At 39.0% G+C, this 14,566-nt stretch overlaps 1 protein-coding gene across 3 annotated transcripts in view; it reads left to right on the top strand.

Moving 5' to 3' along the window:
- Positions 1 to 1,270: 1,270 nt before the first annotated feature.
- The window catches only part of GCC2 (GRIP and coiled-coil domain containing 2), a 30,878-nt gene continuing 17,582 nt past the window's right edge, over positions 1,271 to 14,566 (top strand). For all 3 annotated transcript variants that reach the window (XM_064407954.1, XM_064407952.1, XM_064407953.1), the window contains exons 1-10: positions 1,271 to 1,422; positions 4,291 to 4,353; positions 5,016 to 5,100; positions 6,173 to 6,240; positions 7,389 to 7,493; positions 8,299 to 10,770; positions 11,440 to 11,509; positions 12,198 to 12,298; positions 12,378 to 12,476; positions 14,036 to 14,155. In XM_064407954.1, the coding sequence (XP_064264024.1) occupies positions 1,321 to 1,422; positions 4,291 to 4,353; positions 5,016 to 5,100; positions 6,173 to 6,240; positions 7,389 to 7,493; positions 8,299 to 10,770; positions 11,440 to 11,509; positions 12,198 to 12,298; positions 12,378 to 12,476; positions 14,036 to 14,155 (3,285 nt within the window). In that variant the 5' untranslated portion in view covers positions 1,271 to 1,320. The remainder of the gene's footprint in view (positions 1,423 to 4,290; positions 4,354 to 5,015; positions 5,101 to 6,172; positions 6,241 to 7,388; positions 7,494 to 8,298; positions 10,771 to 11,439; positions 11,510 to 12,197; positions 12,299 to 12,377; positions 12,477 to 14,035; positions 14,156 to 14,566) is intronic.

Here is a 14,566-nt window from a genome sequence, read left to right as displayed (position 1 = left end):
AAACACTGTCATGCTGTTTCGTTAGGGACATCTGCTCCTTGCCAGCAACCTCTGTGAGCATGGAACCATGTGCTCCTGCTACGGTTGTGTAGCTGAGTAAATAGATACATATGAATATATGTAATGGACAGTGAATGCCTTGGAGTTGGAAAAAAAAATATTTTCTTAGGTATATGTGAAGAACTTTTCTGCTTTTTGTCACTGTTTGCCATTTGACTTTTACAAGAATGACAGTAAGCAGACTTGGAAAAATGCAATTATTCTTCCGAGACAAGCATTTCAACAAAGAACTCTCCTTTTTTATTAAAATACATATTCTCTCATGACATTTTAATTAATTTGGTGATATTCAGTGTTCCCAATGAACCATAAACAGAATAATATGCCTAAATTGTTTTTCCCAGGCAACTTTTCATTAAAAATCAATTACTTATCATGAAATGTGAAAAATTACTCAGGCACTACCAAAGTGTATGCATGGCTACAATGAAAAATGTGTGCCCTTTAAAGTAGGCATTGCTCCCCTCAAACACCGATTCAGGCATTAAAAGTCTCTTTAAGAACACATAATTACAACCCATAGCACCTAGGTTCTGCTTTTTGCTCTGGTAGTCCTTCACATCCATTTTTGAATTAATGCAATCACAGAACTGTTAGGGTTGGAAGGGATCTCTGGTGATCATCTCATCCAACCCCCCTGCCAAGGCAGGGTCACCTAGAGCAGGTGCCAAAGAACGCATCCAGGAGGGGTTTGAATGTCTCCAGAGGGAGTCTCCACAAGACCCCTGGGCAGCTGTGCCAGTGCTCTGCCACCCTCAAGAAGTTCTTCCTCATGCTGGGGTGAAACTTCTTGCGGTTTTATTTAAGGCCATTGCTCCTTGTCCTGTCGCTGGGCAGTGATGAAAAGTCTGGCATCGTCCTACTGGCACCCACCGCATTTAATTGATAAATAATTTACATCACTTTGTGTCTCCATCAAGGTATCAAAAACAGGGTCTTAAATCGCGACGTTTCTGGCGAGCACGTCACCCTTCACCTCACCCTCTCCTTACGGCGGCAGTGAGACCCGCGCCTGCAGCACTGCTTTGCCCTTAGGAGCCCTTCAAGAGCAGGGAATAGCGGGGTACACTCGTGTTGCAGCCGTACCCCTTCCCCTTTCTATAAGGCGGAGAACACGAGGCCGGCAGCGATACCGACTCCACGGCCCGCTCCAGGTGGGCTCGGCCGCCGCAGCAGCGGGGCCTGGGCTCAGCCCCGCCCGGCCCCCGGGGCGGCGCTCCGTGACGGACAGGCCGAGCCCGGCGAGCCCGGCGTGCCGGGATGACGGAGGCGGAAGCGGCTCGGGGAGGATGTAGCGGCGCTGGCAGCGGCTGTGGCGCCGCGATCTCCCCGCCCCTGCAGCCGGCCGGCCCCGCCATGGAGGTAACGCGGAGGGCGGCGCGGCTTGGGCAGAGCGGCCGCGGAGCCCTCGGGGTCGCTCAGCTGGGGCGGGTGCGGAGGGGCCGGTGCGTGACCTTGGCATGCAGCGCGGGGGACCGGGGACGGTGCGGACCAGCCCCTCCCACGCTGCGGGCTCCTTTCCCTTCCCGCGGTGACGGGCGGAGAAGCCCGTGGGCCACTGGGCGCCCTTCGCAGCCCCCGCGGGTGGCGCAGCAGTGAGGGGGCCGGGGTGGGAGGGGAGCCCTGCCGCTGCCGCTGCCCTGCGGAAATGCGAGCGCCAGTGCGGGCTGCGAGGGGCTTGTTCAGTGCCCCTCCTGTCAGAAGGTGGGGACATGGCCCTGTTGGCACGGGCTGGGAGAGCGGGCAGCGCTGACTCCCGGGGAGCGACACTCGGGTGACACACGGCCCGTCGAGTGGTTACTGTGTGGCAGCAGCCACGGGCCAACAAGGCTTCCTTCTCCGCTGAGGTGACCCGATGTGTTAACAGGACCTCAGCTGTGAAACACCTACCAACGCAAACAAATAAAACCACTGAAGTGTCTGTATCCAGTGCGGCTTTTATAAACACCAAGGAAAATCGAAAGGCAGCATTGAGGAATTTTAAGTTCACACATTAAATTAACTCTCCTCTGCTGCTCATGTGCCACGTTTTAATAGAGGTTAAAACAGTCACAATTCAAAATGTGGTTTATGTGAGTCTTGGTGCACTTAAGAGTTGGTGATGTCTAATAGTTGCACACTGCTCAGAAAATTGCTATTCATGATGTGCACTACTGCCACAGTTCACAGCAAAGGCTAATATATTGCATTTATGCATTGGTTGGGCTTTCTAAGAGTATGTTAAGCTATTGCAAAAGTAAGGGATAGATAGCAGTTAAAATTCATAGAACATCTTGAGTGTGGCATAGAAACCCCTTAGAGCAGGGGGTAAAGTAGGCTTGAAATAAAGTCTAAAAAAAGAATGTATGTATGTGTGTATATATATACACATTGAGTAAACTATGAAAGCATCCAGATTTCAGTATGGTGGACTAGGAACCATGCAGGATTGTGTTGAGCTTAAAAGCATACTTACTTGCTGCTGGCTCACTGCTTGGATGCAGCTAATCTACAAAAAGTTCAGGGGTTTTTGGTAGCTTATCTTCCTAATTTTTCTTCTAACTCAAGTGGGTGAAGCCCTGTACATGAGCTGTCTCTGGTTTCTGTTGCCAGAACAGCAAAACTGGATGCATCATTTTACACATTATGTGATTCTGCTTCTGTATGTATTAGCTTAAAGGAGTAAAACTATTGTGAGAAGAAAATTCATCTGACCTTGCTGTAGTAGGGAGAGTGGTGAGCTATCATTTTCTGAACAGTACATGCAGTTTGTTGTAATTCATTATGCTGTCCAAGTGCTAACATACTAGGAGTGTAAATGTTGACAAAGTTTTACACGCTAAGAAAATCTGAAACTTTATAGCTTTTTTTCCTAATGCTGTACAGCACATTTTTGTTCTACTAAATTTCTTTTTTCCATCTTAAAAAAACCCCAAACACTTAGCATATGTGTACATAGATGGATGTGTACATAACTGCCTTTGTCCTTGGTCTGTACTTGAACTCATATTTCTAAAAGTGATGCTTTTTGTTGTCTGTATCACCTGTTCTGTCTAAATTATTAGTGATTGTCCATTTTCATAGTGTTCGGATCCAGTTTGGTTCTTCCTTAGTTTCTACTATAAGAGTTTTGAATTTTTTGGCAGAATGAAGAGATTAGCAGAACAAAAGTGAGGGTAGGTGTGTATACACACACACACAAACATCTAGATATGTAAAAATGCAAATATTTGTATATATACCTCTTCACTTTTATACTCATGCACATATGATAGATAGTATGAAGAAAAAAGTAGGGTAAAGGTGAAGGTTTGGAAATGCTATTCCTAATTGGAAGCGTCTGTTCCCTTTTCCTTCGCAGCATCATGGCTGCAGACATGCATCTTTGTGTTCCTGATTATACATAAGCATATCCCATCTAAACCATTGTAAAGCAAGTCTCCCAGATGAGATCTGTGGGAGTTTACAGTAGAAGGCATTTTGCTTGTATTTTAGGGATAGAGAGCCCAGAATTTGCAGAGCCTTTTCAGATATGTTTGTCAGGCCAGCAATCCTAGTTGTCACTAGTATGTTTTAAGAAAAAGGAAGAGAGGGGTTATAATTTGTCCAAATGGGCCCTGACTTTGCCAAATCTTTTGGAATATATTTGATAGGCTAACAATTGTAGTGTTAAACCAATGTGTTTAAGAAGGAAACAAAAAAAGATTAGGAGCTTATGTGGTTCAAAAGTTCCCAAGGTTAGATTTAATTACAACTCCTCTACAAGTTTTTTTGGGGGTTGTTTTTTTGTTGTTTGTTTTTGGTTATTGTTTGCGGGTTTTGGGGGTGTTTTGTTTGTTGGTTTGATTTGGTTTGGGTTTTTTGTTGTTGTTCTTGCTTTTTTTTTTTAATGGCTCTTTTAAGAACAGGATAGTGAGTCATGCTTTTGAAACTGCTTGTAAATAAAGTTAATTTGCAACACTGATCAGCTCTAGATGTCCATTCAGTAATGGAATCATAAAATCATTCTGGTTTGGACACTGGGAACTTTCTGTCCTGCTGTTCTAATGATCACAGTAGATCTTTTTCCACTATGTTCCTGAGTCACCCTACAAATACATGTTGTTTTAAAAATGTTGTTTTACTTCTTTTCTTGGGCGTTTGCTATATTCAGTTCCTCTCTGTTTGGAGACTTTCAATTAGTTATTTTGATAGTCTTACACCAAAAAGTCTGTTACTGCAGATTGTACTTTATTTTGTACTTTGTTGTAGGTTCAAGATGCTGGGCAGGAGATGGTGGCATCATCTGGCACACCAGGATCAGGCAAATCAAAGGTAATCAGTCCTCACAAACCTAATTTATTTGGATAGCAATAGTTGCAAGGGTTAGCATGCAAGCTGTGACTAACAGGAAGACAAAGATATTTTTAACATTTCTTCTAGACAGGAAAAATTAACTTATAAACATTAAGATAAAGTGTTTTGGAAACCATGAGGAAAAAAATCTCTTTTTGGTATGTTCACTTCCTGTTATATTTGATAAATTATTAATAGCATCCAGTTTTGGCAGCAGTCGGTTTCATAATGGACACAGACATCTTTGCATACATTTAAAGTAAATTTAAACAATGACAATGTTACGTCAGCATGCTATTTTCAAAATATTGTTCAAATTGTATTACTGAATTGTAATCCTTCCTAACTGAGTTTTCCTAACCAATGCTGCCCAATTGTGTGCTTCAGAATTGTTTCAGAGAAGTACAGAATGAGGAGTAGTTTCTGTTACTGTAATTGAAATAACAGAATTGGATAACAGAACATCAGTAACTTGGACTGTTGTTCTTCTTTGAAATGTTACGCTTCTTGCAAATGTATGGTAAGAGTTACTTGTCCTAAAATTCAGCCCTTTGGAAGTCAGCTTTTTGCTAAAATACCTTGTTTCTGTTTCCCTCTGGGTTAGAGGAAACTGGTTTCTCTGATACATACTTTCTTTACAGCTGGACACATTGCCCAAAGAAGACCTCATCAAGTTTGCAAAAAAGCAAATGATGCTTATACAGAAAGTGAAGTCAAGATGTGCAGGTATCTTACTGGAAAGTGCAATTTCTGCCTTAATGCTTGGCACTACCTGACCTTTTCAAATATCACTGTGTGGTTTTGATAGGTAGATTTAAATTCTAGGCAAAAATACTAGATTTTATTTTTCTTCAATTTTGCTATTTATGGTGGAAGGATAAGGACCGAAGTAATTTGATTAAGAAAGAGAAGAAAAGAAGCATTGCTTTTGTCAGGTATTAAATTAATTTTTGTCTGAGAGTATGGCATGATGGAACAGTGTAGCTTGTGGAAAAGTTGAAGTGGGATTTGTCATTGTCTCTTCCCCATATTGGTGGAGGTTGCTTTTCAGGAAGCAAATGGGAGGAGGAATGTGTGGGGGTTTTTTTTGCACAATTAATATAGTTTGTTGTAGAGTGCAGTGACTTCTTTAAGATATATTGCTACTTTATATTTGATCATTTATTGTTTTAACAAGAAATTGTAAGGTATACCAAACAAAATTTTATGCTTAACACCTAAAAGTACCTGTAAATCTGTGCTCTCATGTGCTGTCCTTGTCCACTCTGCAGTCTCTTTTCCTCCAGTGGCCCACTGCTTGGACTGGTGTCACTTCCCCTTGTTTGGAATGACAGTTATGCTGACTGCTGGTAGCTGCCCTCTGAAACAATAAGGATACAGAAATGGGCTGTACCAGGCTTTTCCTCAGTGTGGTTATTCATAAGATCTTGTTCTTCTGCTTGCTGCCTATTTTTAGAGAAACAGTAGAAACTGAGTATCTTTCCTCTGATTTAAATTGACCATGAAATAGAAGGTAAGGTGGATGATCTTCAGAAGAATTTCTATCTGTTGTCCCTCTATCCAAGCCAGGAAGCTTTGCTTCCTCAGGAAACCATGCTCGGTGTCAGGACTGGAGAAGTAGTACTGAATATTTGTTCTCTTTCTGTTAGTCCTGTCTATCACTCAGCAACAAACAAAAATTGGTGAAGTAAAAGACTTCTCTGATTTGAATAGAAGTGTTGTCAGGCACAGGATTTACTAAAATTTGCTCCCATGATGCAGCATCAATTCATACTGTAACATTTCTTTACATTTTAAGAACTGGAGAAAGAAATTGAAGAACTCAGATCTAAAGCAGCTACTGCAGGAGCTGATGATATTATTCAGGTAGGAATATGTAATTAGTTTCTATTGTATTATGTAAAGTTAGCTGAAATAAATCCACAGAAATAATTTGGTAAGGAGTTAATAGCTTGAAAGCCATTATTCACATTGAATGAAATCAATCTGAAGGAGTCCAAGACACTTCCTAAAACTATTTTTTTCCTTCTCCCCTCACATCCTTACTCCACTTGCCAGCAAACACACTTGGTTCTGTAAGGAATAGTACAAAGTAGTACACTTTCCAAGCACAGCTTACCACAGCACTTCAGTACTTGAAGGGAGCTTATGAGATGGGGACAAACTTTTCAGCAGGGCCTGTTGCAATAGAACAAGGGATAATGGAGTTTTAAATGAAAAGAGTGTTGGTTCAGATCAGATATAAGGAAGATTTTTTTTTTTACACAGAGGACGATGAAACATTGGAGAAGGTTGCTCAGAGAGGTGGTAGATTCCCCACCCCTGGAAATATTGAAGATCAGGTTGAATGGGGGTTCTGAGCTACCTGATGGAGTTGAAGATGTCCCTGCTCACTGCAGGGGGGTTAGACTAGGTGGCCTTTAAAGGTCCTCACCCACCCAAACTATTCTCTGTGGCTCTGTGAATGTCCCCAGCAAGACTTTTCCTTGTTTGGCAGGTTAGACGAGCTTTTGTTTATTTTGGAGTGACCATTGCAGAAAGACTTTAGCCATTTAGAAAAGTTCTGAGACAATAATTTGATGAGATTAGAAACACATAATTCAAGTTGCATGTCACAAGAAATACTTTCAGGATCTGTTTTTCTCAAGATAAGGGTCATAGCATACAAAAGTGAAAATTGGTAGTGAGGAGGAATTTCTCAATTAGAGAATTGTTTTGAATAATTTGGATGGAGATTTCTTTTCTACAAAAAGGGAACTTCACCACCATCACCGGGTAATAAAAAGTTGTCTGATCACAAGTACAATTTTTAAAATAACCCAAAATCATTGTTTTAATCTCCCTATTTCATATCAGTTTTATTTGGGCTGAAAGCAATTTTTAAATTGCTGACTTACATGTTTATTTGGCAAAAAGTGTCGTAATCTATATGTGGGTTTCTACATTTTGCAGAAATCAATTGTTTCCATTGTTAAGAGACCCTTCCTTCAGTGATCTTTCTCATTTAATATTAGGCTCTCACAGAAAGGCTGGATGTGGTGCTTCTGGAAAAAGCTGAAAGTCAGCAGCAGTGCATAGCTCTGAAAAAAGAAAATGTTCAAATAAAGCAAGAAGCAGAGGTACTGAAATGAGCCACAGAACATTACTGAAATATTTCAGAATTTTATTTATTTTCTAGGTGTGATTGTTGTGTGTCTAATTCTAATCTTCCTCTTCACTTACTGTGTTCTATCTCTTAAAAAATCTTAAAAAAATACAAAGGCTTTGTAAATTAAATCATATTTCCTCTGTACCCCCTAGTTTATAATAATAAATAAAAACTTCTTATATATGCTGTCTAGATCCACAGCTGCAAGAAGAATTTAGTCTGTGCATTAAAAGCCTACATAGGCATCAATCAATCAGCTCTGTCTTTCAATGGGAGCATGAGTTTACCTTTACAAGGTAAACCTTTAGATCTTCATGTGAGGTTTGCCTTTAGATATTCATAAGAAAGAACCTGTCAGCCAAGGCAGCTATATTATATCAATAATCTCAATTAATGATAAAGTGAAGACTGAATTGCTTGCAATTGATGGACATTGTTATATTCCAGATACCTGAATCTGATACTTTAAAAATAATCTGATCTTTAATACATTATCAGAATAGTTGCTAAAGCTGAAGTCTGTTGTGACCATTTTGTGAAATTATACTGGTAAACATGAATCTAGTCTTAGTGTTCTTTTCTCATTCTGCAAATGTTCCTGTGCTCTGTGTAGTGTCTTCTGAATCGAGTAGTCCTGATACAGTTAGATATTTAAAAGCTGCAGCAGTTTTTAAAACTGTGGACTAATACATTTTCTAATTCATTAATGTAAACAGTTCACTTGGAAATTTTGTGTGCTAAATTACCAGTGTTTAATAATTTGCTTGTTTGTTTAGGCAGCAGTGGCTAAAACAGAAGAATTGCAGAAGCAACTGGAACAATCAAGAATTGACTCTCTGGAAGAAATAAAAGCTCTGAAGAGCGAATTAGCAAATGCACAATGCAAGCACAATGAGGATTTAAAAAAACTGAAGATGGAATTAGATGAACAAGTGAAGAAACAAATGGAGCTGGTGGAACAGGTTGAATGTTACAATGATAGTCAAAAAGAAGTTAAAAGATTACAAGATGATGTCCAAAGAATTAAATCTACTTATGAGGAGCAAATTTTGTGTCTGAACAAGCAGTTGGAAGCTGTGAATGAAGACAAAAACAAAGAAGTGACAAATCTGCAAGAAACTATTAAAAGCAACTCTCAGTGTTACCAAAATGAAATAAAAAATCTAAATGAAGAAGTTAAAAAATTAAAAACTGCTCATCAGGAAGAGGTGTCAGAACTAATGCATCAGATTGAAATATCATCTAAAGAAAATGAAGAAAAGCAAAATCAAATAAATCAGTTGCAGCATAATTTGGCAGAGCAAAGTGCCAAGGATGAAATGCATGCTCAGACTGACCAGCGTGAATATGACTTGGAGCAGCTGAGAGAAGTCTTACATAAAAATTTAGAAAACAAGATAGATGTTGCAGATACACAAGAAGAACCTTGTGTAAAAGCAAAAATGGAGGAAAAAGTTAGGTACCTGGAGCATAGTTTAGAAGATCTCCAGTCCCAACATAGTATATTAAAAGATGAGTTAACTTATATGAGCAATGTCAAGATAAAACTGGAAGAGGAAATCCATCGTATGAAAGATGAGTACTTTCATGAGCGGGAAGACTTGGATTTTAAGATAAATGAATTGCAGCTTACTAAAGAAGATTACTGCTGTGTAATTGAAAAACTAAAATTGGAGCTTCAAGCAGCAGGACAACACTATGAAAATGCTGCGAAAGAGCACAAATTAGAGATTCAGACTCTGAAAGATCAGCACCAGAGAGAAATTTCTGAACTAAATGAAACTTTATTATCTGGTTCTGAAAAAGAACAGATGGCATTACTTTTTGAAATGCAGAAACTTAGAGAACAACTTGAAAAGTTAAGTCAGGAGAAAGAAGAAGCAGTGTCCAATTACAACAGCCTAAGAGAAACAATGGAAACTCTACAGGCTGAGCTAGGCGAATCTGCTGGAAAGATCAGCCAGGAGTTTGAATCCATGAAACAACAGCAAGCTTCTGATGTCAGTCAACTGCAACAGAAACTCCGGGCTGCTTTCAATGAAAGGGATGTTCTTCTTGAAAATGTAAATCGCCTCCAGGAAAAAGTAGAAAAATTGTCATCTTATCAGTTAGAGACAGAAGAACTTAAATGTAAAATCGTTAGTCTTCAGGAGGACAATAGTGCAATGACAAGCTCTATTGACCAAAAAGAGATTACTTTAAGAAAACTGGAAGAGAAGATCACTGCTCTTACTGATCAAAACAGGGATATTTTAAATGATGTAAAATGCTTGGGCGAAGAGAGAGAAAGCCTTCAGGAAACATGCAAACAAAAACAAGTTAAAATTCAGGAACTTCAGCAACAAGTAGATTGTGCTAACCAGCACAATAATGACCTGAAGCAAAAGGTAGAGGAATTGACAGAAAGACTGAACAAAGCTTTAATTTCTAAGGGTGAAGATGCTCAAATGCTAGAGCAATTAGAAAAACAGATAGAATCTCTGGTGCGTGATAAAGAACAGCTTTCATCTGAAGTGCACACTCTCCATGAGGAAAATAAGAAACTCATTCAGGAAAAAGGTGAATTAAGTGAAGAGCTGGGAAAGACTACATCTGAAAAAGATAGTTGTTCAGTACTGAAAGAGCAGTCTGAAAACTTAGAAAAGAAACTACAAATGATGGCTGCAGAAAAAGACCATGTATCAACATTACTTGAAAATGAACAAGTGCACACATCCCTTGTAAGAACTCAGCTGTACCACCTACTTGAGCAAGTGGGGTTCAGCATTTCAGATTCTAATGAAGAATATGATTCTCTTAACTTGTTAAAAATTGCAGATGAATGCTTGTCAAAAATTAAAGAAGAGCAGTGCCTTGCTCTACAAAAGGAGGAGGAAGTAATTAGGTTGCAGCGAGAAGTTGAGAGATTAGAGGAAGAAAATGCAGCTCAACACAGAGAACATAGATCCCTGATTCAGGATTTTGAAAAAGAAAAGAATCTCTTGAGAGAAGAACTGGAAGGAGTGTTGTCTGAAAAAGAAGCGCTTCAACGTGATATCCAGGAATTGAGAAATTCCAGTGAAAAAACAAGGATTGAAAATCAAGATCTTTTAGCTAATACTGAAGAGATGAGTCAAAAACTTGCTCTTTATGAAAGTCAAATACAAGAACAGCAAAAAGGATCTGAAAAACAAGACGACTTAAATTTCATTCTGGAACAAAAGGAAACTGAGCTTAGAAATGTGAAAGACGAACTGAGTTCTCTAAAGGTTATATTTTGTTATTGAAGTATAAAGACTAAACCTCTAAAGTCTTCAGAATTAAGGTTCAAAAAATACTTTCAATTCTCTCTTTTCTATTTTTTTCTTTTTTTTTCTCCTTGGCCTGAAAGTGAGTCTCCCTTCTAGAAAGCACATATTTCTGAATTTTCTAGCACCTCAGAATTCCCTTCTTTCCCCCAGGGGAAAAAAAATGAAACAAAACCAATCATAATGCTTTTTTGACAAAGTTTGCTTGTAGTTGAACCTTCATTCCTATCAATGTCCCTTGAAGCAATAAATTGACTAGATGGACTACCTAACCTCATAATCTTTCACCTCTAATTTTCTGTGGTTCCATCTCAGACAAAACTTCTTGATCTGCATTTGCTTCAGATCTTGGGAATTGCTGGTTTTGTAAAGCTGACAGCTGCAGAATGAGGCTGTCTCCCCTTTTTTATCCTTGGACAGGATGGAAAGCAGCTCTTAAGAGATTGTAATGTTCTGCTTTCAGCATAACTGTACTTTCATCAAGCTGATAAAAAGTTGTTCATAAGGTCTTTCCTGGTTGTAAGAACATAGTTTTAGCTGTAGCTGAAACTTCTGGTGTCTTGTTAGGGACAAAACAAGTACCACAAAGAACTGTTTGTAATACTTCTTATATCTTTTTTTATAATACAGAATTTAATGGAAACAATGACTGAGAAAACTGATCAACAGTCTTCAGTAGCAGAACTTCAAGAAAAAATTGGTATCTTTCTCACTTTATTCTTTTATATAAATGGTCTGGCTTCTTTGGATTGTTACCTTTTCTTTCTTTGCATGATTACCCTGTATTTCCACAAGTCAAGGCAGATGGGGAAGTGGATATTAATGCATCTTCCTACAGTATTCCTTCCATTGGGAATTTAAAATGTTAGCAATTTTAAGTTGGATATGATTTGGTACTTTTTAAGGCTATTTGTTCCTCTGTATGTCTGTCTATAAACAATGTAGTGGATTTAATCTTTATTTTTTAATAAAGGGAGATGTATCACTAAGAATCCCCGAGGCTACCAGAAGGAAAGGGAAGCAACACTGCCAAAACTACTGTTGCTTTATTGCAGTTATCCCAACACAAGAGAAGGAAAATGCTTCTGAGTTGTTAAATCTATGTAGAAGTAGACAGGAATATTGCTCTTAACTGTGATGGAAGCTCCTGAAACAGGGGAAGATTGTCCAGGGAAAGATTGCCCCTAAATTCTCTGTATGTCTGGATGTTTTAGCTTCAAATTAAATGCTTGACTGCATGAAACACTTGAATATCTCCCCCTGCTTTATATTTTGTTTGGTTTTAAAGTCATGCTGATGTTTGTGTTCTAATTGAATTTCATTTAATTTTATTTCTTGGGAAGAAATGGAAGGGTATAATTTTTAATTTTCTTATGTATTTCTTTTAGGGATGCTCGAAAAAGAATCTGCCGAAAAAGGAGAGAAGCTAAATAAAATTAAAGTGGTTGCTGTGAAAGCAAAGAAAGAATTAGATGCCAGCCGAAAAGAGGTACCCTGACTAATTCCTAATATGAAGAAGATTTTTCATGGGAGCTTTGTTTTAATGACACACACTTCTTTTTAATAAGATGCAGACTCTGAAGGAAGAGTTGGACTTGGTTCGATCAGAAAAAGATCAATTATCTGCTTCAATGAAAGATGTAATTCAAGGAGCTGAAAGCTATAAGGTAAGAATAGTGCTGGATTCACAAAAGACAGTAAACTATCAGAAAATGCTTTGGGTTTGAAGCCTAGCCTGGATAGACATTGCTGTTTACTTGCACAATTATGTTTGGCAGAAGAAATTGTGTCAGTGCAGTTGAATACCACAATCAAGAAATGTAAGGTTCTCTTCAGGGAACCATTCAGCTGCTATCAGAAGAAAATGAGACACTTCCTTTCTACTGGAATGCTATTTTTAACCCCATCATACATACCAAGCAATGTGTTGCTAGGCAAAACATAAATCCCTATGAATTCTGAGAAGTTCATAAAATCAAAGATCAGTTTGAAAATCCTTAAATTATAAAGACAAACTTGTAATTTTCTGGGAGCAAGTCTTGTTGGAGTGCATCTCTGGGCACATGAAGCAGAAGCAAATGACAAGTCAGCATTGCTTCCCCAAAAGAAAGCTGTTCCCTGTAAGACTTAGGAGCAGAAGCTGAGGGAACTGAGGTTAGGTAGTGTGGAGAACAGCAGGCCCAGGGGAAGCTTATTGCTCTTTTCAAACACCTGGAAAGAGAGTGTAGTCAGGTGGGGATCTTTCTTTTCTCTCAAGCAACAAGATAGGGAAATGTCCTTAAGTTCTACCAGGGGAGGTTTAGATTGGATATTAGGAACAATTTCTTTACGAGAAGAGTGCTTGAGCATTCAAACAGAGAAGCAGTGGAATCACCATCCCTGGTGGTATTTAAAGTACAGTAAGTAAATACAGCAAGCACTTTGTATATGAGGTAAACACGGCACATATGTTAGTGGTGGATTTGGCAGTGCTGGGTTTACAGTTAGATTCTATGATCTTAAAGGTCATTTCCCATCTAAATGATTCTGTGGCATCATTGAGAGTATTAACATCAACTCTTGTTCCTCCTTCTCCCCCCAAATACAAAAAAGACATTGATAACTGGAAGTGATTTCAGTGGAGGGATGACAGGTTAGTAGGGGACTGGAATGAGTGATGAGAAGCTGCTCAGCCTGCAGAAAACTTCAAAGGAACCTGATAGGAGTCTTCCAGTACCTACAGAGACATTATGAAGTGAGTCAGGTTATGAATGATGGTGCGAGATAAGACAGTAGTCCTCAATTGAAGGGAAAGATTCCAACTGGATACATGAATAAACATTTTTATGCTATGAGAATGGTCAAGCTTTGGAATAGATGGCTTAGTGGAGTAGCCATCTCCATTCTTGGAGGCACGTCCTTGGAAAGACATGATTGGACAAAGCTCTGAGCAACCTGGTCTCATCTCACTGCTGACCCTATTTTAAGCAGGAGGGTGACACCTGCTGAGCTATCTTCCAACCTGAATTATTCTAGAATGTCATTAACTGAAAGGGGTTTCTCCCTGAGCCTGCAATGGAATGATAGCTTTAATTTCATTCTGATATTTCTGATGTTGCAGTAAGACAACTCATATAATGAAATACAGGGTAAGCACACCTCAGAGATATAGAATGTGATATTTAGTATTCTTTTTACAAGAATATGTCTTGTAAAAAATTATACCTTTGTGTTTGTATGTGTTAAGAATCTTTTGATGGAATACGACAAGCAGGGAGAGCAGCTGGATTCTGAAAAAGCCAGAGCAAATAATCTTGAACGTCAGATAGAGGACCTCACAAGACAGCTGCAGGTGACATCTGAGCAGGTCAGTTCTGGATGTGGGTCTGATCTGTTGATAAGTACCATAAAAATTAATGTTGCCTGTTGAATGTAAGTCCTAATCATGTCATTACTACTATAGTTTCATAACTTAAGTGTGTTTTAAATAGTAACTTGAAATTCAGAGTGGTTTGTTTGTTCCTTTTCAACATCTGATACTTTACCTGGGCCATGACAAAGATAAATATATCTAGAATGTCTGACTTTGTCTATAGAAAGAGTTTAATTTATCCCAGGTCAACTCACAGAAAAGAGCAGATCATCTCTGGCTTGATTGTGGACCTACAGCTTTGCTGCAAGTATCAAACTTGCACTGTTTCTCTGACTGCACACCTACACTTTTTATGAAGTGCAGTAACCTTTAACTGAGACATTTTTTCTTCTATTTCTTCAACAA

The sequence above is a fragment of the Passer domesticus genome, chromosome 2 (assembly GCF_036417665.1).
Source record: "Passer domesticus isolate bPasDom1 chromosome 2, bPasDom1.hap1, whole genome shotgun sequence".
Classification (NCBI taxonomy): domain Eukaryota; kingdom Metazoa; phylum Chordata; class Aves; order Passeriformes; family Passeridae; genus Passer; species Passer domesticus.
Note: the sequence above shows the minus strand (reverse complement) of the source record. Positions and strands in the feature narration are given on the sequence as shown.